Here is a 25,841-nt window from a genome sequence, read left to right as displayed (position 1 = left end):
AAAATGTAACTTTTATTTTTCAATTAATTTGAAAATAAAATAAAATTTTATTTAAACAAATTAAACCAAAACTACAGAAATAAATTCTGTTAAAATAAAAGAAACAAAACAAAATGTAACTTTTATTTTTCAATTAATTTGGAAATAAAATAAAATAAAATTTATATTTAACCAAATTAATTCCACACAGAAAACTAATCCAAATTCACAGAATTAAATTCTGTAAAAATAAAAGAAATAAGAAAATAACTTTTATTTTTCAATTAATTTGAAAATAAAATAAAATAAAATTTTATTTAACCAAATTAATTCCACATAGAAAATTAATTTCTGCAACACTTCAACAAATAAAATACTTAAATAGAATTTTAAGTAATGAAAACTCAGAAAATAATTTCTAAAACTCAAAATTAATTTCTAAAAAAATTCTACAAAAATATATTCTAAATTGTTAATGACACTAGTATCGTACTACTAGTTGTCAAAGAAAATAGACAGTATATTATTACTATCTGTCAAATAGAATATAATTATTATTTATTTTTCCAACAAGAATAATATTTATCTTCATTTATTTCACTATTCATCCACTACTGACATTAGTTTCGATTGCTTTAAAGTTTAAGAAATTAGTGTAATTACATCTGAAGCATGGGGCAATAAAAAATAAAATTAGAGGAGGTTAGTGTAATTATAAGATAATTGCGGGGCAATTAAAAACAAATCGACCACAGTGGGAGTCGAACCCACGACCTTCTGATCCGAAGTCAGACGCGCTAATCCACTGCGCTATGCGGTCCGTATTAGTCTTGTTTTGCGCCATATAATACTTAACTCGATGTCGTTGACACCTTATTTCTATGTATATCTTTTTTCCCTGAAAAAATTAGGACAAATTACATATACCTCCCTTGAGGTTTGGCTAAATTACAAATACCCCTGAGGTTTCAGAAATTACATCCCGCCCCTAAGGTTTGTATTTTCATAACAATTTGTCCCCTGAGGTTTAAATTTCATAACAAATTACTTCATAATTTGTTATGTAAATATAGCATTCAGGGAGAAATTTGTAATTTCTCAAACCTCAGGAGGATATTTGTAATTTAGCCAAACCTCGAGGGGTATATGTAATTTGCCCTAAAAATTATGAAAAAAATATATTTTTTTATTTTTTATTCAAACCCCACTTCACCAATAAAACATAAACATAATCAAACATTGTAGCCTAAGTTGAATATCTCGTTTCAAATTAACCTTTGAATAAAATACACATAGACTTGAAAATCTTAGCACAAAAACTGCAAAGAAATTAAAAAGTGAAATGCGTGATTGGAATTTAGCTTCCGGTGTACTGTGTACCATTTTAAAAATAAGAAAAATTTAGTTAAAACTCTTCTATTGTATCCTTATTTAGTAAAAAAGATAATCTAATTTATTTTACTTCATAGATCCCTGAGGAGGATGCACATAATTAAACAAGTATAAAGTAAAATATATTTTTTACATAATTAAACAAGCATAAAGTAAAATATTTTTTTTTTCTTGGATAATATAGTCAGAGTACCATATTACTGTGAGACAAAATAATATGTTGCTGTTTACATGAATTTCGACAGTAATAATAATATATATATTTTTAAGAGTTTCATAGTTAACATGAATCTTGTTTGATAGATTTTGATGAGAGAATTCTAAAATTACTAATTTTATTAAAAATCAACATTTACATCAAAAGTTATATTATTTTAAAGTTTAAAATTTTAATAATAGTGGTATGTGTTAAACTTTTCAAAGAAAACTTTTTGTACTTGTCTTTAATACATTAAAATTTTATTATAAGGAGATTTTGACCAAATCTCTTAAAAAATAAATTTGAGAATGCACAATTTGTGCCAAAAATTCTTTGTCCCCAACACTGATGTTATTTATTTATTATTATTATTATTATTATTATTATTATTTTAAGTTTATGAGGTAAGAAAACAAGAGATTTATCAAAAGTTACAGAAAATCATACATAAAATTGAGTTAGTTTTCATCTTTGTTGCTTTATTTTCTTGTTTTTGTTTCCTGTTAAATTTGTCATCTCCATACAAAATATTGTGCATATTTTGATAATGTTTCTCTAATGGTACAAATGTTATTTCTTCTATTTTCTTACAGAATTAAAAATTAAAAGGCTATATGTGATCCTATCTTTAGAGATATAGAGACAAAAGGCTTGTCATAAAAAACCAAAAACAAAACAAAACAAAACCAGCCATTAGAGAGGAAAAAGTCGAACTTATTGTTATTTTTTCGCAATAGCAGCCCATATAGCTAGCTAGCCTTGTAACATTGGTGTAACTGTTAATGTACACCTAAACCTACTCCACTAAACCTAACCCACTACACCACTCCACCTCCACTTCACCTACTCCACTACACACTCCACTTCACCTACTCCACCACTCCACCTCCACTTCACATCTCCATCTCCTATATAATGTACACACAATACATCACAACATACATCAATCAATAATACATAAATTCTTACATGGTATCAGAGTTATAGGTTAAAGATCTTGGTGTTCTTCGCCTTCCGGCGGGCGGCAACCTTGCCTTGACCGCCCGCCGGGTCTCAACCAATTCAAACCTCTCTCTGTTTTCAAATCTCTGCTTTTACACAGTCTAGATATGGATAGTTTCCTCTTCACCTCGGAATCTGTCAATAAAGGCCACCCTACCTCTTCTGATGTTGGCCTCGATGCTGATCACTGCAAGGTCCTTGTCAATATTGAACCGGATCTTCAAGTCTGAACTCGAAATCACCAAAATCCTTCCCAGAAACTTCCGGATCTGACGATTCCGGAGCAACGTCCTTATTTTCCAGCTTTCCTCCGGTGATCTTCGATGCTTCGTCGTCAGGAATCTCTCGACTGAATGAGATTCGAGGACTCAACCAACCGTACGAAGGATAAGTAGGCGGAAGGTCCAGAAAATTATCCGGCGACATTCCAATCTTGTTCACGCAAGCTGAAGCCATCTCCGGCGATCCTGCAACAACAAATACAAATTTTCCTCTAAATAAGATCTACGCTATCAGAATCTGATCCTCTCTCTCTCGGGGGCAACACCCAGCTTGCTCACAGCCCATGGCTGCCACTCCAGGCGCCGTCGTTGTCACCGGCGACCAACACCACCTGCAGCCTCATCTCCGAAGCTCTCTCTCTCTCTGCACCGAGTCACCACCGTGTGCCTCTGTGGGTATTCAAGGAATTGATTGGGCCTTTGATGCAAGAAAGCTCTCTCTCCTTGGTTACACCAAATCATTCGCTCGCGTTCTTGCGATTACGAGCTCTCTCTCTCTGCAGTTCGCATACTGACCCAAAATCTAGGGTTGGTGATTAGGTGTTCTTCTATGCCATTTTTCTGGGTACTGATCGATAGAACCATCACTGTTTTTCTTCATTGAAATCGTTTCCTGTATATAATCACGAAAGATGAGTGTAGATCTGGTCGCTTCCAACACCCATGGGAATCTCGACGGCGTTATCTTCTGGCCATCCATACCAGCCATGCTTCAGACTTGGCCTGTGCGAACTCCTAGGCCTGTTGCGTCAAAGCTTGCTGCCGATACTCCTCTTCTTACTGGGCAGCGTGTTCTTGATGCCCTTTTCCCCTCTGTTCTTGGTGGGACTTGTGCCATACCTGGTGCATTTGGCTGGTACAAGGGCCCAACCCTTCTTGATGCCCTCGACATGATTACAGAGCCCAAGAGGCCATCAGACAAGCCTTTTCGTCTCCCACTTCAGGATGTCTACAAGATTGGCGGTATTGGTAATTTGGCCCACGGTTTTGATCAACACCAGCATAGAGTTTCAAAGAGATAACTATATTATATAACTTTTTCTATTTTAAAATATTTTTCCACCGTCCAAACCTTTTTTTATCTTATATATATAAAAATTAGATGGAACTCACGTGGGTGCTAATTTTTCTTTTTCTTCTTTCCACAGCCCAACTTTTCTTTGAACCTCAATTTTTTATTTTTATTTAAAAAAAAAAAAAAAATTCATTCCATCTAATTTTTCTGCTCAGTCTTGTACCTTCAAGCCATTCGGATTTGCACAATACACTCATTTTATTTCTATCGGGACTTCGCCCTGATCACAATTTTACACCAAAAAAAAAAAAAAAAAAAAACAAACAAACAAACAAACAAACAAAAACCAACACAAAAAAAAAAAAAAAACAAACCCAAACAACCACATCCACAGGCGGGATTTTTCTTCTCTACTCTGCCGCCGGTCTCTTCTTCTTGCCTCCGTCCTGAGCGGCCCTTTACGGTGTTGCCTCCGTGTTTCCCACTCCACTGGGCACGATCACTCCACCCTGCTCCTCCACTACAGCATATGGCGGACCTCCAAATCGGAACATCACGGTGGCCTTCCGCTTCAGCTCCTTATTTTCCGCCTTTAGCACACTTATCTCTGCTCGCGCATCCTTATACATGCGTTGGAGCAGAGCCAGTTGGGCGTTTAACTGCTGCACCTCATTTGTCCTACTCTGCAGCCGGTGCAACAGGTTTGTGACCGCCGTCATGGTCTCCACACATGACTTCAAAGTATATTGATTGGCCTCAATATCAGTTTGCACCGCCAATTTTTGCTCCACCGACCGCATCGGAAAGTTCAACGGAGCAAAACCAGAGGCGCTTGGTTGAGGTTCACTGGCCACCGCACCAGTTATCTCTCTTGTTGACTCGTTGAGGTCGGGAAAGAGAGTGAGCAGACCACGGGACGAAGAGGCCATATTCTGGGTAGCTGAACGGGAAGACGAGGCCATGTTATGGGTTGCTGAGTGTTTCAGAGAAGGGTTGGTTATAGAATGGCAACAGAGTGTTCCAGAATCTCTTTCTCAGAAACGGAAGAGTTTTTTCAAAGGATTTTCGGCGGTTTCAGACTGGTTTGCACAGCCTCTGCCTCAACCTTGGTTAAATAGCCGAGGCAGACACGCGTATCATGCGCCTCTCGGCGCTCGCCGACAACATGGGCGCTCCTTTTGATAGGCACGCCTTTTGATGGCACGCCTTTTTATGGATTGGGCACGCCTTTTGATGACACGCCTTTTGAAAGATTGGGCACACCTTTTGAGGGTGCGACTTTTTAAAGGGTCCGACAAGACTCTGTAAACTGTCCCGACATTGATTCCTGTTAGCTCCTTCATGGGTCCGACAAGACTCTGTAAACTGTCCCGACATTGATTCCGGTTAGCTCCTTCATGGATCCGACAAGACTCTGTAAACCGTCCCGACATTGATTCCGGTTAGTTTCTACAAGGGTCCAGCAAGACTCCGTAAACTGTCACAACAACTGTCACAACATTGTCTGCTACAACGGTCCGACATGACCCCGTAAACTGTCTGCTACAACGGTCCGACATGACCCCATAAACTGTCTGCTATATCGGTTTGACACGACCATACCGTGTCTCCTATCCTGTTTTATTTTATTTGTCAGTTTACTTTCCTGTTTTGTTACTCTCTTCAAACTCAAGTTGGTTTGTGTCTAACCTCCTTGAGTTTGAGGGGGGCTGTTAATGTACACCTAAACCTACTCCACTAAACCTAACCCACTACACCACTCCACCTCCACTTCACCTACTCCACTACACACTCCACCTCACCTACTCCACTACACACTCCACTTCACCTACTCCACCACTCCACCTCCACTTCACATCTCCATCTCCTATATAATGTACACACAATACATCACAACATACATCAATCAATAATACATAAATTCTTACAGTAACTCATTCTGATGGTTCATAAAAACACACTATGAACAAAACAAAAAGGACAAAAAATGAAAAACAAGAACAAGAAGAAACATTTTCACTTGCATGAGTTATTGTTCAATTTGCAAATCATGGGGATTCACAAAACAATGGGATTACAGAATCTTTTGTTACGCTATCGCGCTGAAATTTACATCTAAACATTTTCAAGCATTTGCTGACATGACAACTTCATATGGTTGATCATATCAACCGTGTAAAAAGCATAAATTCAACAAATCAAATGTACACAATATACATAATTGGATCATTCTTGGTAGCACTCCTATTCTCAGTTCCTATATCCAATAAAAAATTTGACAGTTCCATTTCGACACAATATACATGACTTGATCATACTTGTGCTTCATTTAAATTTTACCCTCCAACTGTGTTCTCCGATGAAAACATTAGGTTGTTAGGGCATCGGGAAGATTGGTGGGCGCTCCAAGAATCTTACCTCCAACATCAGGAAAGCATTCATAACCCGGCAATGCACTGATTTTTCCATGTATACTTACCTGGACTGGATATCGCATCAAATGTCCTGTCATTTCCGTGTTCTCCTCTTCCACGTACGCCTTCCAGTTTTTCTTGGCAATCTCATTGACGTGTTTAACGCATTTGAGAGTTTCTGGTTCGTGGAAAGAATCTTCAAGGATGCCAAGGTGTTCAGCCCAAAGAGACATCCGATACCCGTACACCTGCATCCAACAATGTTGTTCCAATGAATGCATAATGAGTGAGTGCACACTCTCTCTGTAATAATAGGGAAGGGGAAGCTGCATAACACAGTAATGAGACTGGTACTTGGCCATCACACAAGGGAGCACCTCATCCACTAGGCCAACATTTGGTCTCAGATGGTAGGTTCAAATCCCTCCAAAAATAGAAAACTCATTCTTCGTGGGAAGAAATAAAAACGCACAAAACAATCCATCACACAGAGAAATGAACAAAATTTTGAAGCCGTCTGAATTAAGGTTTCCCAACGAGCCCCTTATTCATTTATGGTTGTCAACCACCACCCAAGAACTCCTAACAAGGTCTTGACATAACTAATCATTATATGAACCATCATAGTTGTATCTTTACAATTTTTTCTTGTTTCTAGCAATGTTTTTTTGTTTTTTTTGATCAGCGAAAGTTAGTGGTTAGTTGCTAGATTAGTATCACACCCATACACCTTGCAAGAAAATCTTGCCCTCCCGTTTCACTCCTAAGAGTGGAACCCAAGACCTCCCCTTAGGAGAGACTTAGTGGCCAAAGAGCTAGCCAACTAAGCTAGAGGCCCTTGGTTTTGTTTCTAGCAATGTAATAACTGTTCAGATGAGTTTTAGTTTCAAACCTGTCCACGTGGATGCCTCTTCTTTCCTGCCCATGTGTAATTTGGTTGATAAGCACCCATAGCAATTTCTGTATCCCTTGAACCATCTAAAGACCTCTGATTTATGTTTGCAGATCCTATTATCACATACTCATCGTCAACTATCATCCCTTTGGCATGGACATAGATCATAAATCTCCGGTACTTTTCAGCTAATCTCTGTGCAAAAAGGAAAAGTGGGAAACATATTTTACGTGGAATACATTTAATTCACCAGCTAATACCTGGCCCAAAAAGGAAGAATAGGAAACATATTTCAAATGGAAGACAGTTAGAAGTTAGAATGAACACAACTGTTTTAAAGAATGAATTTTAATATTGAAAGTTCTGAAGAAGAAGAAGAAAAAAAAAGAAGATATCTCACCCGCTCTCACTATTTCAGATTTATTAATGTACCATTTGTTTTGTATGCTGCTGAGAAGCTCATGATATGCAAGGAAGTCCATGAAGGTGTACAAAATACAAAATACCAACCCCCCCCCCCCCCCCCCCCCAAAAAAAAAAGAAGAGAAGATTCCCACAATATAATTTGACGTAATCATGAAAATTATAGTGGAAAAGTTCAGATGAAAACAAGAAAATAAATACTGACAAAAGGGGAAAAAAAAAAAGAAAAGACAAATCTATAAATGAGGATCAAGTACTAAAACAATTTGGAAGTTACTTTGAGATTCTCTCTCTCTCTCACACACACACACACACAGGTTCAAGGAATTTTTATCATTCCTTCTTCAACATGTTCATGAATGTGAGGGTTTATTTATTTATTTTTCCCTCGACTTGTGATTTGAAGCATTAGATCTGGACTAACATGAATGTACAATTTACAACAACTATGTGTCTTGGCTTTTTGTATGTTATTACATGAGTCGCCTTATAGTTTCTTAGAATAAGAAATACTATACCAATGCGCTGTTTTCAGGAGGCTGATTAGTTTGTGGACTTTCCGGAGATGAAGCTTCACGCTTTCCAAGGCAATAGAAGTTCAAATAATCCTGTGGGTGATACTTATCAGATAGACCTTCCTTTTCAAGAGCCTCTGCAATGATTTTGTACATCATAGCCATTGTCTGCCCCTGTGATCATTTGAATTCATGATTAGCCTAAGGGCATGCTTAATCAGTAGTTAAGTCCTAAACTTAATACACGAATTTATATTTAGGAAAATGAGCAGAGCACACTGATTGCAGAACTCATTTTAATATTAAAAATATATATTAATGAACTACAGAGAAATGAGAGATTAGTCTAACCTGCCAAAAAAGAATTTCTTGCGTAGCAGAGCTAGTGGGGACACCCTCTGGATACATTGGAATTACTATATAGACAGAGAAACGTTCGTTTGCGCTGATTTTGCTGGCAATTTTCAACGCAAGTTCCATAGGAACCAGGTTATCGGCACCTGCTTCCAACAATACAACTAAAGGCTCAAAGGCAGGCTCATAAAACATATCGCAGCTCTAGTTCTTGAACATTAAGCATGCATATAAAATTCTTGAACACTATCTGAGTGAATGAAAGGTTCTAACAGGAATAAATTTAGCATCTTCACACTTCAGTGAGAAGGTGAAGCATCAATCAAATACGTGTGGATGCACAAAAAGGATTGGAAAAAAAAAAAAAGAAAAAGAAGAAGAAGAGGAAATGATATAAGTGATATAAAAGATATATAAGAAAGTGCTGCAATTGTTGGGTATTAGGTAGTGTGGACCCTGATAAGTACTCGACGCTAACCACTTGACCACAGAGTAAAGGTATTTTGGTATTTCTGTACTTGTGACATGTAGCCTTAATTCTTTGTAAATGTAGTTGGGGGGTGGCTATCTATGTATCTCATTTGTAACTCTTTTTGATCATAGTGAAACCATGACAACGGTGGACTTGGTCCTAGCCACAGAAATCTTGTGTTCATGTATGTACATGTGATTTACAATTCTTATTTATTGTTCTTCTCTACTTTTTGTGTCTGTTGTTCTGCAATTCCTAACAGCAATGTTGGTTGAATCTCCTACTGCTATTAGCCAATATAGGATCAAGACACTTATTTAATATGGATGAAATTACGTAAGTAAACTTGTATGTATATGTTAAAATCCACCTACTCTCCACCTACTTCACCCACTTAAACCTACTCCACTAAACCTAACCCACTACACCACTACCACCTCCACTTCACCTACTCCTTACCTACTACACACTCACCCTCTTCTATATATAGGAATCATGAATCATTATAATAAATATAACATTAAATCAATCAATAATACATGAATTTTAACATGGTATCAGAGCAAGGTTGAGAAGCTAGTAATTCTGCTTCACTGGCGGGCGGCAGCCTCGCCTTGGCCGCCCGCCGGACCTCTACACATACCGTTCAGTTCAGTTCAATTCAATTCTAGTCCGACAAAAGTAGCAAAAAAAAAATAAATAAATAAATAAAAATAATCAACACTGGCAATGGCGTCCGAGAGCAACAGTCGGAGATCCGGATCAAGCAGCAACGGCGGCGAAACCCGCAAGATAGCCCTGATCACAGGCATCACGGGGCAAGACGGGTCGTACCTGACCGAATTCCTGCTGAAGAAAGGGTACGAGATCCACGGCCTGATCCGAAGGTCGTCGAACTTCAACACCCAGCGAATCAACCACATCTACATCGACCCCCACAACTCCCACAAGGCCCTCATGAAGCTCCACTACGCCGACCTCTCCGACGCCTCCTCTCTCCGTCGCTGGCTCGACACCATCCTCCCCGACGAGGTCTACAACCTCGCCGCCCAGTCCCACATCGCTGTCTCCTTCGAGATCCCCGATTACACCGCCGACGTCGTCGCCACCGGCGCCCTCCGCCTCCTCGAAGCCGTTCGCTCCCACATCTCCGCCATCGGCCGATCCCACATCACATCCTATCAAGCCGGATCCTCCGAAATGTTCGGATCTACTCTTCCTCCATCGAAAGGAGTTGTTCCTCTTCACGATCTCCCATATCAGAGGCCCTGGAACAGTCGCCATTTCCACACCTCCAAACACAAGGAGCAACTTGGCTTTCAATGGCTTCTTCTGGGAGAGGCCCTGGAACAGTCGCCATTTCAATGGCTTCAACCTCGATTAAAAATGCTCATCAACACCCGAGTGGAATTTGTGAAACAAAGACAACCGGGGAACCTTTGATCTGAGCAAACCAGACACACAGAGACATCTCTCTCTCTCGTTTTTTTCAAACCCCTTTTACTTTTATTTCTTTATTTCTTTATCTCTCTCTCTCGTTTTTTTCAAACCCCTTTTATTTCTTTATTTTTTCTTTTCATCCATTTTACACCACCACACACTACCAGCGCACATGCTTTCCATTACTATATTATTATTATTATTATTCTTTACAAAAAAAAAAACAAAAAAAAAAACAAAACAAACAAACAAACCCATTGCAGGTTTTTACAAAACCGTGGGCCACGAAACCTTTTTTCATTATTATTTCTTTACAAAAAAAAAAAAAAAAAAAAAAAACAAAACAAAACAAAAAAAAAAAGGAAGAAGACGGACTGCACCCCAAACACCTTTTATTCATGTCGGGGCTCACCCCGATCACCATTTTACACCCAAAAAAAAAAAAAAAAAAAAACCAAAACAAAACAGCACAAAACAACCACACCCACAGTGGGATTTTTCTTCTCTACTTTGCCGCTAGTCTCTTCTTCTTGCCTCCGTCCTGCGCGGCCCTTGACGGTGTTGCCTCCGTGTTTCCCACTCCACTGGGCACGATCACTACTCCCTGCTCCTCCACTGCTGCATATGGCGGACCTCCAAATCGGAACATCACGGTGGCCTTCCGCTTCAGCTCCTTGTTTTCCGCCTTTAGCACACTTATCTCTGCTCGCGCAGCCTTATACATGCGTTGGAGCAGAGCCAGTTGGGCGTTTAACTGCTGCACCTCATTTGTCCTACTCTGCAGCCGGTGCGATAGGTTTGTGACCGCAGTCATGGTTTCCACACATGACTTCAATGTATACTGATTGGCTTCAATGTCAGTTTGCACTGCCATTTTTTGCTCCACAGACCGCATAGGAAAGTTCAACGGAGCAAACCCTGGGGCGCTTGGTTGAGGTTCACTGGCCCCCGCACCAGTTATCTCTCTTGTTGACTCATGGAGGTCGGGAAAGAGAGTGAGCAGCCCACGGGAAGACGAAGCTATTTTCTGGGCAACAGAGTGTTACAGCGTATTACAGAGTTTCTCTCTCAGCAACGGAAGAATTTTTCAGAGGTTTCTCTCAGTTTTTCTGTCTCAGCTTCTGCCTCAGCCTCAGCCTCCGTCTTGGTTAAATAGCCGAGGCAGCCACGCGTATCGCGCGCCACTTGACGCCAGACGACAAACGGGCGCGCCAGCCAAGGCACTCACGTGCCTCGCCATCATATCTGGCACGCCTTTTTATGGATTGGGCACGCCTTTTGATGGCACGCCTTTTGAAAGATTGGGCACACCTTTTGAGGGTGCGACTTTTTAAGGGTCTGACAAGACTCTGTAAACTGTCCCGACACTGATTCCGGTTAGCTCCTTCAGGGGTCCGACAAGACTCTGTAAACTGTCCCGACATTGATTCCGGTTAGCTCCTTCAAGGGTCTGACAAGACTCAGTAAACTGTCCCGACATTGATTCCGGTTCGCTCCTTCAAAGGGTCCGACAAGACTCTGTAAACTGTCCCGACATTGATTCCGGTTAGTTTCTACAAGGGTCCAGCAAGACTCCGTAAACTGTCACAACAACTATCACAACAGTGTCTGTTACAACGGTCCGACATGACCCCGTCAACTGTCTTCTACATCGGTCCGACATGACCCCATAAACTGTCTTCTACATCGATCTGACACCGCCATCCAGTGTCCTCTACACCGTTATGACACCACCATACAGTGTCCTCTACATGGTTATGACACCCCCATACAGTGTCCTCTACAACGTTATGACACCACCATCCAGTGTCTTCACCAATGGTCTGACACGACCATACAGTGTCTCTTATCCTCTTTTATTTTTATGTATTTTCTTGTTTTGTTACTCTCTCCAAACTCAAGTTGGTTAGTTCCTATCCCCCTTGAGTTTGCGGGGGGCTGTTAAAATCCACCTACTCTCCACCTACTTCACCCACTTAAACCTACTCCACTAAACCTAACCCACTACACCACTACCACCTCCACTTCACCTACTCCTTACCTACTACACACTCACCCTCTTCTATATATAGGAATCATGAATCATTGTAATAAATATAGCATTAAATCAATCAATAATACATGAATTTTAACAGTATACAGTTCTATATGAGTATAAACAACAGAATATAAGAAATCAAGAACTGAGGGGAAATAACTGTTTGTTCCCTCGTTGGAATTTGGGCATAGAGGATTTGGTTCCCCAACTCCATTTTTCTTACTATATTCTATTATTGGAATTGAAGGGCGGGCATGGCATAGCAGTAAAGCTACCCCTTAGTGATCCATTGGTCATGAGTTCGAGTCGCAGAAACAGCCTCTCTATTTGCGGGGGTAAGACTACGTACATTAACCCTTCTCCAGACCCCGCTTAAGCAGGAGTTTCATGCATTGGGTACGCCCTTTTTTTATATTCTATTATTGAAATTAGTGGCACTGTTTCTCTTTTCTTTGTTGTTAAATAACCAAGCTTTTAACATTCCTTCTCAGAGAAGCTATTATCATTCCTAATCAGGGGCTATGTGGTTGATTGGAAGGATATGGGTCCTCTGGTTTTCTTTCTAATTCCACAACTGTTAGTAATTTCAGCCGATGAAATTGATATAGTTGAGGTTATTACACTGCCATCCAACCATTTCAGACCCTTTTTCATAGATCTTGAAAATTTTAAAATTCTAACCTTGTACATTAATTAACTACGAAGACAGCTTTTTGTAACAAATAGGCAACGAGAGCTACTAGTGATGTAGCCATCAATTACTTATTGTGTTTCATAGATCTTGAAAATTTTAAAATTCTAACCTTGTACATTAATTAACTACGAAGACAACTTTTTTGTAACAAATAGGCAAAGAGAGCTACTAGTGATGTAGCCATCAATTACTTATCAACAATAATTAACAAAACTTAAAAAAAAAATAAAAAATGGAAGCTCAGTGTTTTTGCCTACCTGCATTTTTGTATGATGGCCAGTAATATGAAGATCCAAGAAAATACTGGTTCTCTATGTATATGAAGTGCTGTGCTGATCTGATTGCATTTACATATGCAGTGTGTATGCTCTTGTCTATTTGCATATTCTTTCCGCATACAAGGTTCTGCAATAAAAGACAGATAGACAGATTAAAGGAACCATAGAACTGGTATATATCTTAATTTGGCACACTTGCCCATAAGGTAGTGTTTGGTTCACTGGAATGAGATGGAATGAAATGATCATTTCATTGGAAAATCTATTCTGACATTTGGGTCACTTAAAAAAATATGGAAAATGCATTGAAATGGAATCATCAGTCACCATTAAAAGGGAATGGTCATTCTATAAGGAGGTTAAGGAATGATCTCAACATTCTATTACACTTTCATTCCAGTGAATCAAACACAACATAATAGTACACCTAGAGGCACAAATTTTATTGGCAAAAGCCTGCATGAAACTACTTAAGTAACTGAACTCTATAGGGTTTCATAAGCAAGTTCTAACCTGTGCCTCGGCTTCCTTAACATCCTTCGGAAATCCATGTACAGATCCTGAATCAATTGACCGAAAAACCTGGCAAGAGGAATATCTCCTAACATACTCCGTGTATAATCATTTTATCAAAAGAGAAAAATATATATTCCCTACCTGGACATGCCAATTCTCAGGATCTTCTTCATCAGTAACACGTACAGCATTGTTACCATCAGGACTAGAGGGACTGAGTATCCATGAAATCCGGTCCAGCTTTATCAAGGCATCATCATGCCAATATGCAACCTTTTTGAGTTTGAAATTACGCCATTTTGAGGCTTTCCTCCATCTTTGTTCAAAATTCATCATTATATCATAAGCCGCAGGACCTTCAATCTTGCAGTGTAAATCATGCCATGGTTCCCTTGGACCGCGGGAACGAGACTACATATTTCCAGGAACATATTTGAGAAAACGATAGTTATTGGAGTACAACATCTTAAGCAATATTCTGCAAATCTTTTTAATCTAATTATACGTAAAAGCAAAACTCAGCACATATCCAATGAAAAATTTGTCACTAGTGTTAGCAGCAAAAGGCAATAACACTACGACCCACAATAAAACAGAGAAATCACCTTCTAAATGTCCAGCAACCTGATTACAGACCACAAAAAGTAGAATGACAGTCATATATATTCTCCATCTCAACAACAATAAAATTGAGCAATCACCCTAAACTCATAACTTGTGTAATTAAAAACATCAAGCAGGGATCAAAATATACTACATATTCCTAGAAATAGTACTATGATAATTACTTTCCGTCATGGAAGAATTTGTGATTTGTGAATATTTTTTATATCCTTAACAAAAGTTGGTGAGAAACACAAGCAAATTGCTGACTAAGCCCAAAGTGAATGACAAGCAGAAAACTACTACTAACTTTTTTTAGTAAAAAATTGGATTTTCTCTAGAATTTGGGTTCAGGGGAGCGCTTGTGTCCAGCTTACCTCACCATATATTAGAAACAAGAGACGACAGAGTACTATTGGATAGCTTGATATACATTGTTGGATCCATTTCCTAACAACTTAAGCTTCTAGGATTATTGGTGGACTTAACATGATATCAGAGCTCAGGTTAGGAGAGATCTTCGGTTCAAGTCTATTTGTTGCTATCTTCCTTCTTTCTATGTTTGGATTTTTTGCATTGCCATGTGAGGGAGGCTGTTGAATAGCTTGATATACATCGTCAGGCTCATTTCCTAACAACTCAAGTTTTTGAGACAATTGGGAATCTAACAAATGCATATATATACATATGAAAATTATTTTGGTAGTTGTAGTTTATATTGAATGCCAGTGCCAGAAAATATTTGTTTTGACAAATTGATGTCATATTGAGAGTGTGAAACAAGTTTTTGGCGCTAATATAAAAGCACGGAACAATTACTACAATTTATGCAGTTTATTAAATGCCAGAATCACTCAAAAACTCAGACCATGCAATGAATAAATTCATCCTTGGCATATAGTTTTAGATATGTACAACTACTACTTACTGAAAATGTGGGATTGTGGAAATCATCTGCAAAGACAGTGTCAATTCCGCGAAACAGCCTATGCTCAGGAGTATCATACCGGCCATCGCATAAATCCAAACCACCAATGAAAGCAGTGATTTTCCGATTATTCCCAGTAGCTTGAGTGTCAAGAATCACACACTTCTGATGATGTGTAAAAAGGGTTCCCACTACCTGGGTGAAAATGGTCGGTGCAAATCAATGAATGAGCAGCTAATATTCATAAACACACGCTAAATAGGCATGTTGCCTAGTTTCTAATTTGAATGGGATAACTGAATAAATAACAGTTCATAAATGTGAAAATTTGAAGCCATAAAGTAGTTCTTCCATTACCACCAGTCACTTGAAAAGAAGTATTCCGAACCTGTTGCTTGAAAATACTAAGCTTATTGCTGGCATAACGAGGACAAAGCACACAATGGACACTCGAGTGTCTGAAAAATTTTCTGGTTTCTTCATCATGAGTCTGCATGAAACCTTCCTGCTTTCAAGTCTATGATTAGATATAACACATTTATGAATGTAAGAGGAATTCCAAGTCTCTAACCAGATATGATGCAAATCTAATCATATATGACGATGCATACATAATAAGATTACACTCTTTTTTTTTGTGCAAAAGGTTCAGTACTCAAAAAACCTATATGTTGTGATATGGTCAGATCAACTTTCAACAAATAATAGAATCAAAAGTCTTTAGAAAGTAGACCATTACCGTTTTCAGAAGAAATTTGTCATGTGAAGTTTTATCATCCCAAATAAGCAGAACCACACGAACCCCTTCTTGTGACTTGTATTTTAACAAATCTCCAAGGCAAAGCTCTCCTCCAGGAGGCAATGGTCTCGTTGGCTCCCTCACAAGCTTTACCCGGTGAAATACAGACCAACCAACAATATAAATCACGTGGTGAGCTTCCAATATGGCATGACAAATATCCTCCCAGCATTTGTTTTGCTGGAAAACTTTTCCACCATCGAGCAATATTTCAGGAAGCATTGCATCGGGCACATGAGCGTCCTGATAAAGAGTCACACTGCCTCCTTTGCGGAGAGGAAAATATGTATTTGGCACTCCAACATGATCTGGCCCAGCACCAACACCATCCTTATGTAAAGAGTTCTCTCCAAAAGGAAAAAATTGAACAGAAAAATGCAATTCAGGAAATGGTTTCAAGGGATTCCCGTAAGATCCAACTATGGGGAACCAACCATTGATAGTATTTCCCAAGCTGATTTTATCCGCACATATCTCAACCACTCCAATAAGCTGAGCCCCGAGAAGATCATTATCCTTGACCTCAAATTGAACTTTTTTTACGGGGTGAGCAACCGGTACACGAAAATGCTCGTCCCATAAAGGGTTTTCAGAGTTAGCGATTACTCTAGTTTGAGCTACAGTAGCACCGCCCAGGCAAACAGACACATAAGGGTCACTTGTAATAATTGAATGCCGACCTGAATGCCTGCCTGAACTTTTACTTTTTGCTTCAGAGGGAGATCCACAAGGCCCAAACATAGTAAAACATTTTCTCATTCTTTCTGAAGCTAAATCCATGTTTGGAAGAGATTTTGCTTCTATAATACATATATCCAATTCTCCATGCAAAAATACTACTTTCCCAGAATCACCACCCTCATTTTCCAGAGCCTTGTCGGAAGCAACAGAATCGTCAGCCATTTGGAGTTGAAACCTAGGGGCACACCAAAATAAAACCTACTATCAAGTTGTAAATAGGCATATTAATATAATTCCAAATCCATCTATTGTCCTTTACATCTCAAGGGTTCAATTTGAACCACTTCAGGAATCGCATTCTCAATTCAAACCTAAACTGTGCCAAATTTTTTATTAGAAGACACTGCCTCAGCACAATAGCAATTGAAAAGAACAACAACTTTTCTCATATTTAAAAAATTCATTTAGTCATCTACAATAACCAATGTGTTGTTTTAGAAGTTTGATGAACTTCATACTGAAATGAAAAGTCTAATACAAAAGACACAGGAATGTACTCTTTATCACCATACACAAGCAGCCAAAGTCAGATGAGAAATGGACTCTTAAAGGCCTCTAGGCCAATCAGCCCTCCAAAGCCCCAATCTCTGATGGAACTGATCCAATAATCGTCCTTCACTAAAACGCCAAAAAGGGTAAAGGAATCAGGTCAAAAGCCAAGCACATAGAGAATCATGTATATACATGTATACACAATCAGACATTGGCAATTATGTACAGGAACATAATCTTGCATATAAGCAAACTCTTAATCATGACAAACTCTTTACACCCACCAAACAAAATGAACATTTTGAGAGAAGAAAGAAAAGGAACAAGAAAAAGAAAAAAGAAAAAAACTAAAATTTACATTAAACCACATCAGCAAAATAGTGGTACACAAATGAAGTGCCTTCTTCCATTTATAATTTAGAATAAAGAAAAAGATTTGTTGCCGTTACAAAAACTGCTAACAATTCATGTGGTCAGAACACAAAATTAAGTAAAGCTTCCTGTCAACTCACATGCATCACATATACGGAATTTTGCCTAACTTTGCCATCTCTGAGCCACAATAGATATTGCTTAAATTGAAGAGAAAAGGCTGTTTAAGCTAACAATCAAGTGATTTAACTTTGTGCTGCATGCATAACACAGTTTGAATCATGCTCCATACTAATGAGAATAGGAGTTGATAAATTAAACTTGTTTAAGATCTCTGGAGATTAAATTAAACTCAAATGTGTCAAAATACTTCCAAGCCACGTCGCTAACTTCTCCTAATGCCTTTTTTTCTAGGTAGACATATTTTTGGTACAGTGCTCATTGCAAGGAAGTGCATCAAATCAGGAAGACATCGATTCTTGATCATGGGTTTTGTTGCATAAGATGGGTTTTCTCAGTTGATGGAGGCAGCAAATTCTGTAGTCTTTCCTTCTCATCCTTTCTTCTCTTTTGCATTGCTTAATCAAATAACAATTTTTGGGTCCTTTAAAAGCTCAAGGGGGTTATGTAATCCAGGCACTTCCATTTCCCATCTTTGATTTCTGAATTACATCCATTCCTTCTGTGAAGTTTCTCACAAATTCTTATGATAATTAGTTGTATCTCTTTGTTAGTGTGATCATGTGGTGTGCTCTCTTACATTTTCCTATACCCTTTTCGCGTACAACCTTTTTGATGTTTTGAGGGTTACCGGAATGGGAAATCTTGCTGGTTCTTCGTTCTTTATTTATTTTTTTTCATTTTTTCATCTTTTCCCATTGGTGGCTCTTGCCGTGGAAATTATTAAAACCCACAAACCAATTTAGCCAGTGGGATTATCAAACACATGCATTAATGTATATATGAAAGAGAAAACATCATTCAGACCCACAAGCCATCTCAATCAATACACAACATTCACAAAAAAACACAATATCACAACAACAATGCAAAATCAATAAATCTATCAACAGAAACAAAACCCAGATTTTGAATCTCATTAATGGAAATAATATTGAAACAGAAAGCGAGAGAGAGAGAGAGAGAAGGGGTGTGCGTGATATGATGTGTTACCTTAAGAAGAGAAGGGACGGATCGGAAGGATCAGAAACATAAAAGAAGAGAGAGAGGGAGGTGGGGGAGAGAAGAAGAGCTAGAGGTGTTCGGTGTGTTTGAGAAGACAGAAGAACAGAACCGCAACGAACCGATATTGGCGGGAAATCCATGGCGGAATCCATTGTTTCTGTTTGTTTCAGAATTCGACACCGAAAAAAATGGTTATTTCCCAACTACTGGAACGCGATGTGGCAAAATGACACCGTTATTTTATTTTATTTTTTAATTTTATATTTAGGATAAATTACACTCACTTATGAATTTAGAAAAAATATAGTTAGCCTTATATTTTTGACGCAATTTTGTGGTTTTAATTTATATAACATCTATATTTTTTTTTATTAACAATTCATCGTATTGATGAAAAAATTATATTATCGTGTCATTTCTATTAAAATACAAATTTATACGTCTGTCTAGCATAAACTTTTTGTATTAATTTGAATGAATGACTTTAACCTTATTAAAAGAAAATTAGTTAATTATGCCAAAAGCTAACCGTATTTTCTTTAAATATCATAATAAGTAAATTTAATTTACCTTTTATTTATTTGTTTTTAAATCTATTGACCGGCCAATCTAGAAATTAGCTTTCGTTTTCTATAATTTTTTATGAGATCTAAAAGTGTTAAGATGTAAGCCTTTTTTTTATGATTTTTTGACCTTTTAATTTTTTTTATAAGGTGGGAAAAAGTAAATTTGTTTGGAAACGTTTTTTTTTTTTTTAATTGTATTGAAAATTATGAATTACTAAAATATTTCTCTTTTTTATTTTTTTAAGTAACTTTCTATAGTTGCTTGTGCAATTTATCAGAGATGCTTACAATTTTTTTGTTTTAAAAAATTATGTCTAACTATTTACTGTAACTTTTATTTATAATTTATTAAACATAAATAACTTATATATATATATATATATTTAAAATTAATTATCTAAAAATTGAGAGAATGATACTTTTTGAATTCTATGTTACAGTTATCAACTTTAAATCAAAGAAGGAAAAACCTACAGCTAACAAGTTTGATTTTTTAATTTTTTTTAGTAACTTATTGATTTAATTTTTATTTTTATTTTTATTTCTCAACTATTTTAACCAAAAACACATATTCCCAGACCGGCTGATGCCCTGCCAAATTTGGAGAGTTACTTTTCAATACGTAACTCCATTTTTATATCATGATTTAAATAAAATATACTTTTAAAATACAATTCAAAATTACTTTCAAAACTCCTCTTTTCTTTTTTCTTTTATTATATTATTATTAATCAATAATTAAAAAAAAATTACAAATCATCTCAAAAATATTTTCAAAACTCATAACCAAACAAATTTTCTCTTTTCAAATCATGATTAAAAAACTCAAAACACAACTCCACGCTCAAATTATAATTTTAAAATTAAACCAAAGAACAAAAAACAAAAAACAAAAAAAGAAAAGAAAAAAGACAATACAACACCAGACACCAGATGTTCATGGTGTCGTACCGTCCTCGCTTTGCATTTCTACAAGAAACAGTGGCAACATTATCTGAATCATTCTCACCAACAAACAACACCACCATAATCAATTATACCATGTGACAGTTTGTTCTAATGGAGATGACAGGCACCATCCAATGCTCTCAAGAATGTTAAACGATCACCATAACCTGAGCTTAAAATTTATCCAGTCCCAACTAGTTGCTCTCCAGATACCTAATATATCTTAGTCAACTATGCATCCATAGTTCCATTGGTGAGCCATTTTCCAAATAATTCCCCCTTAACAACTGACACATGTTAGAAGCAAAACAAATCCAACTTCTGGATCAACATGAAATAAATGAATACCACAATTCATGTTTATTTTAATACCAGCATATGTTAACTCAGTGACAACAAATGCTACTAGCTTCTAATCCAAAAGAGGAAGAGAGAACGAAACACAGACAGATTAGGACTATTTACCACAGAAAGCATCTAGAATGTCTTTAGGTCCGTTTTTCTCTCTCATACACACGCACACATACACAAGTATGCAGAGGCGAAGTCATATTTCATCGCATCATCTCAAAGGTATTCGAATCTTCTCAAACACTCACCTGCAAGAATTAAATAAAAAATGTCAACAAAACCTGGGAGCATGGGGAAGAAAAATATTGCTTCATCACTACATTGTTTTTGCTAAATTTACAAATGGATTTAAACATCAGCCACAAAATCCAATCCTGAATCTTGATAATGCGATATTGGTAAATTTTGAAGGGAAGGCGATAGCTGAAACAATAAAACATTAAAATAATGTAGAAAAAATTGAAGAACAATTGATCAGTAAAAAAATGAATAGTTCCTATTTGAACTCTCTATGTTGACTGGAGCCATACTACTATACTATTCATTGACTGTGGCACTTGTGCAAACGGATGATATTCTCCAAACACAAATCTATACATCTTTCCACCCAAGAGACGGGTAACTTAGTAAACAAAATTTCACAACAGTGAACTAGCCGCTCAATTAATCACCCAATTACTGGCAAGGGGTACACCAAAATTTCACTGGAAAGGTACTCCCACTTGGATTGAAGCTTCAAAGGTCCCACAAATAAAGAGCTTGAAAAACAAATTTATATGCCTTCAACTATGAGAGGTGGGGTTAAACAGTCAGATCAGACATTTACAACAGGGAACAGAAAGGATTGCCAAATTACTCAAAGTGCTAGAGAAGAGACTTGGGTTTGGGGATTAGATAACCCAGAAAAAGCTTCATTGATACAAACAGACTCTACAAATAGATGATAAGTACACTGATCCTGCAGGACCACTAACAAAGTTTGGAATCTCCCCCCACCCCACCCCACCCCACACACACACACACAAAAAAAAAAAAAAAAAAAAAAAAGAAGCTACAGGCCAGAATTTCAAGGACTGCAAAATCCAATTTTCTTTGGTAAGTAAGTACTAAGCTTATAGCAATCTTTCTACAACTGACATTATGGAGGACTTGAACTAATCAGAGGAGGCTGACTCTTAACAAGAATAGATGAATTATTTAAGCAGAGTCTACATGGCCATACCATATCTATTGGCCCAACTTCTACAGCAAGTTCTCAAGAGAAACAGAAACTTTCCTAGCTTCCAGCCAATATATGATGCAATCCTTGTCTTAACACATGATGCAATTTAATATTATGTCCAATAATCCAATATAATTGAATGCAGGAGGGGACATAGTATATTAAAGGATACAATTTACTATCCTGTACAGCCTATATCTTATCCCATCAGATTTCCCCTTCAATATCCAAAAACACGTAAGCGAATTACCAAACAAAGAATTGAAAATTCTTATGCGAAAATACTACAATCTAAAAAATAAAATAAACTTGGACAAATGTCATAAGCAGTCCCACTATGTTACTTGTGTTAACTAACCAGCAGTATGGTGGGATTATCAACCACAAAATGTTCTCCAAACATATTAACATCATCATTGCACATCTAATTCACCTTATTTAAGCTTGTTCAGCGATTGAACATTGTTCATGCTCATACTTCATTCACACCCATTTGAACAAAGGGGTGAATGTTAACGGGTATCATCTTATATTCACTGCTACACTGGCAATAACAGAGCAAGGCATAACAGGGTTCAGAATTGAAAAGGATAAAATCTTACTTGTTATGCCAAGTATGTGTTGTGGTTACATAGTTCCTTGGCCCACCCGGCATGTTGCTCCTCTGCTCCACCTGTGCGAACCTATGTTCTTCTCCATGCCCAGGGTAACTATGCCCATAGCCAGAACCTGTTTCTTGCCCGTGAGATGAGCCAACTCCTTGTCCATAATTTCCCCCTGCACCTTGTCCATAATTTCCCCCTGCACCTTGCCCGTAATTCCCCCCCACTCCTTGTCCTTGCCCATAATTCCCCCCTGCTCCTTGTCCTTGCCCATAATTCCCCCCCACTCCTTGTCCTTGTCCATAATTCCTCCCCGTACCTTGTCCTTGTCCATAATTCCCCCCTGCACCTTGTCCTTGTCCATAATCTCCACCTGCTCCTTGCCCATGGGCTACACCCTGTGGAGGTCCATAATTCCTATTGTCTCCTCTGAGATCCCTCTGCCCAGGAGGCATATAATCCCTCTGCTCTGGTGGGATTCTTCCTCCTTGAGGATTATAATATCCTTGCTCGTTTTGGCTGTAATTAGCCTGATATGAAGGCATTGGATCTCTTCCTCCAGGAGCGTTGTTCAATGGCATTGGATCTCTTCCTCCGGGAACATTGTTCATTGGCATTGGGTCTCTTCCTGGACCATAATTTGGCTGCATCGGATAATTTTGTTGTTGTCCAAAGTTCCTTGTATCCCTGTGCATGGGTCCCTGATTGCTATACGCAGGATTACCTTGTTGGTTTGGCATTGGATTTGGACCCCTAGGCCGGTTCCGGTTAAAATCTCTATTTCGATCACCATATCTTCCCCCTTGCCTCCCATACTGAAGTGGAGGTGGTCTAGGTGTGATTACTCCATTCTCATACTTATCTCCTGATATTTACAGCCGAATAATTTAAGTCCGAAACGATAAGAAAAGCACAAGGCAACTAATAGCTTACTTAAACAAGATGTAGTGTTTGTTTGGTTCAGATTATTTGGGCTTGTTATCAACCCAAAAATGATTAAACCAAACCAAATAATCTAAATTAAACACACACTTAGTGTATGGAAACAGGTGGAAACATCGAATAAAACTGTAACAGAATAAGATTTCTACCTCCATATTCTTTGTTCACTGGATCAATGTAGGAATCTGGCAAAATAAACACAACCCCTGGCAAACCTAATTCCAAGAGAAAAAAAAAAGGGGATTAAAATCAGTATCAGTAACCTCAGCATGAATGATACAGTGGCTTACCTCTAAACTTCTCAGACATTTCCTCCGTCACCAGACACTGAAAACCATGATAAGTTGTGGTGCTAAAAGCATACATCTTCTGCTTTGCCTCTTCGTAACTATAACCCAACAAAATTAAACCAGAAGGAGACAAATTATGTACAGCAACAAATCTTCAAACAGTCAGCAAAAAAAAAGACCCTAGCAACTAACAACCGCTGAGGTCAAAACAATAATTATCAACATGATGAATACAATATCCAACAATATCAAGTATTGATACAAATACTACTATTTGACTAAACAGTCAACAAAAGAACCATCTTATGTTCTATTTGGTTCGCGGGAACGTGATGGAATAGAATGAAATGATCAATCCTTAAGCTCCCCTATGGAATAATCATTTCCTCACAATGGTCCTCACTGGGGATGGCAAAATACCCCGACCCAACGAGTCCCCGACCCTCTCCGATCCTAATAAAATGGATTTGGGAGTTTCTCAATATTGTAGGGTCGGGTTTGGGGTGAGAATAAAAAAACCCCAGTAGGGTCTGGATCGGGTACGGGGGAGGATAATTCCGTCCCGCCCCCAACCCGATTATGTATATCATTAAAAAAATCTCATTTTTAAACATATATATATTATATATATATTATATATATATATATATTTTAATGATATAAAATTATCTTTAACATTTTTTTCCTTCTATTTTATGTTTTCTTGATATCACACTTCTTCTCTCTCAATTTATTCTACAATTCCACTAAGATCAATGTCAAACAAAACCAATTATTATAATTTATAAGTTATTTATCATCAAAAGTTATAAAATCACATTATTAAAACTCAATACGAAAAATATAAGTTGTAAAGTTAAAACCCTAACTAAACAGTAGAAACAAGAAGAAGAAAAAACCACAAAATACGCGATTCAAAATCCTATATTGACATGTATGAAATTGGGATAGGTGAAACAGACCTTCCGACGACTTTGGCTAGGGTTTGGAGGTAGGTCTCGATCATTTCTTCACGAGACGGTGCAGGGTCCTTGGGAAAATCCATGGTGATGAGCCAGTGATTGTAATCACAACCCTCAAACAAAATCGTGTCCGGCCCTATTTCATCGTTGTTGTTGTTGTTTCGATACGGAGTTCTAGCCGACGAGAGCTGAATCGAGGACGACCTGAAGTGCCTGAACTGAAATGGAAGATGATGTTGGAATGGTTGAAGGAGATCGAAACTAGGGTTTTGGGGGTTGCTGGTGAGGGAGGGGGGTGATGATGAGGTGGAAATGGAAGGGAGTGTGGAGATCGGTGTATGGTGTTTGATGAGGGAAGAGGAGATAGATAGGGCTCGGCGGAGACGGAGAGAGGACAGCGCCATGGGCATCGACGGTTAGAGAGAGAAAGTGACGGTATTAGAGAGACAGAGAGAGAGAGCGCTAGGGTTTTAGGGGTTTAGAGATGATCAGCTTGGCACTGGAGTGACGAGCTACTGCGGTATTTTAACATTGGGAGAGGTCATTGGAGTGTACTGTTGGGAGGGTCCAATAATCTGAATTATTTAATACTGAATTATTTAATACGTCAAATTTGTTAAATATTTTATATTCGTAAAAAATTATATTGATTGGATATTAATTGTTATTTAATTTTAATATATTTTTATTAATAATTTATTTTTAAATCATATTTATTATTGATAAAAATATGTTCTAATTAAAAAATTATCGATATTTGATTAATATAATTTTTTATACATATAAAGTACTCGACAAGTTATATATATTGAACAGTCCAAATTGTTAAAACGAGACTCGTAATAGTTCGCACGAATTCAAAAATATGCTCTAATCCATAAAATAATGGTTTTACAAAATAATTATAAACTTAGGAAAAATTTTAAAATTT

General features: G+C 37.7%; 2 protein-coding genes and 1 non-coding gene across 4 annotated transcripts; all 3 read right to left on the bottom strand.

The window, feature by feature from the left end:
- Positions 1-725: 725 nt before the first annotated feature.
- TRNAR-UCG (transfer RNA arginine (anticodon UCG)) lies at positions 726-799 on the bottom strand. Its single transcript has one exon. It is a non-coding gene; the product is annotated as a tRNA-Arg (tRNA).
- Positions 800-5,871: 5,072 nt separating this feature from the next.
- Positions 5,872-19,150, bottom strand: LOC114320678 (phospholipase D delta). 2 transcript variants are annotated; one of them, XM_028267744.2, is made up of 12 exons: positions 19,016-19,150; positions 17,476-17,596; positions 16,178-17,153; positions 15,827-15,943; positions 15,439-15,633; positions 14,049-14,318; positions 13,905-13,973; positions 13,371-13,518; positions 8,467-8,615; positions 8,119-8,289; positions 7,175-7,372; positions 5,872-6,530 (listed from the first exon to the last, which is right to left on the bottom strand). In XM_028267744.2, exons 3-12 carry the CDS (start codon positions 17,138-17,140, stop codon positions 6,237-6,239), a joined length of 2,574 nt encoding a protein of 857 aa, XP_028123545.2. In that variant the 5' UTR covers positions 17,141-17,153; positions 17,476-17,596; positions 19,016-19,150; the 3' UTR covers positions 5,872-6,236. The 2 variants fall into 2 exon arrangements, with proteins under 2 accessions (XP_028123545.2, XP_082770581.1); XM_082914455.1 differs by lacking the exon at positions 19,016-19,150 and having other exon boundaries at positions 17,476-17,608.
- A 1,728-nt stretch (positions 19,151-20,878) lies between these two features.
- Positions 20,879-25,492, bottom strand: MORF1 (multiple organellar RNA editing factor). The gene is made up of 5 exons (XM_082914456.1): positions 24,911-25,492; positions 23,949-24,046; positions 23,808-23,873; positions 22,717-23,581; positions 20,879-21,140 (listed from the first exon to the last, which is right to left on the bottom strand). The coding sequence occupies exons 1-5, from the start codon at positions 25,318-25,320 to the stop codon at positions 21,137-21,139; spliced, it is 1,443 nt and encodes a 480-aa protein (XP_082770582.1). The 5' UTR covers positions 25,321-25,492; the 3' UTR covers positions 20,879-21,136.
- Between the last annotated feature and the right edge of the window lie 349 nt (positions 25,493-25,841).

The sequence above is a fragment of the Camellia sinensis genome, chromosome 2 (assembly GCF_055761805.1).
Source record: "Camellia sinensis isolate YWXY chromosome 2, ASM5576180v1, whole genome shotgun sequence".
NCBI classification, from domain to species: Eukaryota; Viridiplantae; Streptophyta; class Magnoliopsida; order Ericales; family Theaceae; genus Camellia; species Camellia sinensis.
The sequence above is the reverse complement of the archived record's forward strand: the minus strand, read 5'-3'. Positions and strand labels throughout refer to the sequence as shown.

What these genes read in the sequence shown, in the direction of transcription:
- LOC114320678 (XM_028267744.2), bottom strand. Translation starts at nt 17,140, where the DNA reads ATGGCTGACGATTCTGTTGCTTCCGACAAGGCTCTGGAAAATGAGGGT. An exon ending in TCCACAATCCCACATTTTCA is followed by an intron (nt 14,319 to 15,438) that starts GTAAGTAGTAGT and finishes GGAAATATGTAG; the next exon opens with TCTCGTTCCCGCGGTCCAAG. An exon ending in AAGAAATTCTTTTTTGGCAG is followed by an intron (nt 8,290 to 8,466) that starts GTTAGACTAATC and finishes AAATGATCACAG; the next exon opens with GGGCAGACAATGGCTATGAT.
- MORF1 (XM_082914456.1), bottom strand. Translation starts at nt 25,320, where the DNA reads ATGCCCATGGCGCTGTCCTCTCTCCGTCTCCGCCGAGCCCTATCTATC. An exon ending in CTAGCCAAAGTCGTCGGAAG is followed by an intron (nt 24,047 to 24,910) that starts GTCTGTTTCACC and finishes GTTGGGTTATAG; the next exon opens with TTACGAAGAGGCAAAGCAGA. An exon ending in AATGTCTGAGAAGTTTAGAG is followed by an intron (nt 23,874 to 23,948) that starts GTAAGCCACTGT and finishes TCTTGGAATTAG; the next exon opens with GTTTGCCAGGGGTTGTGTTT.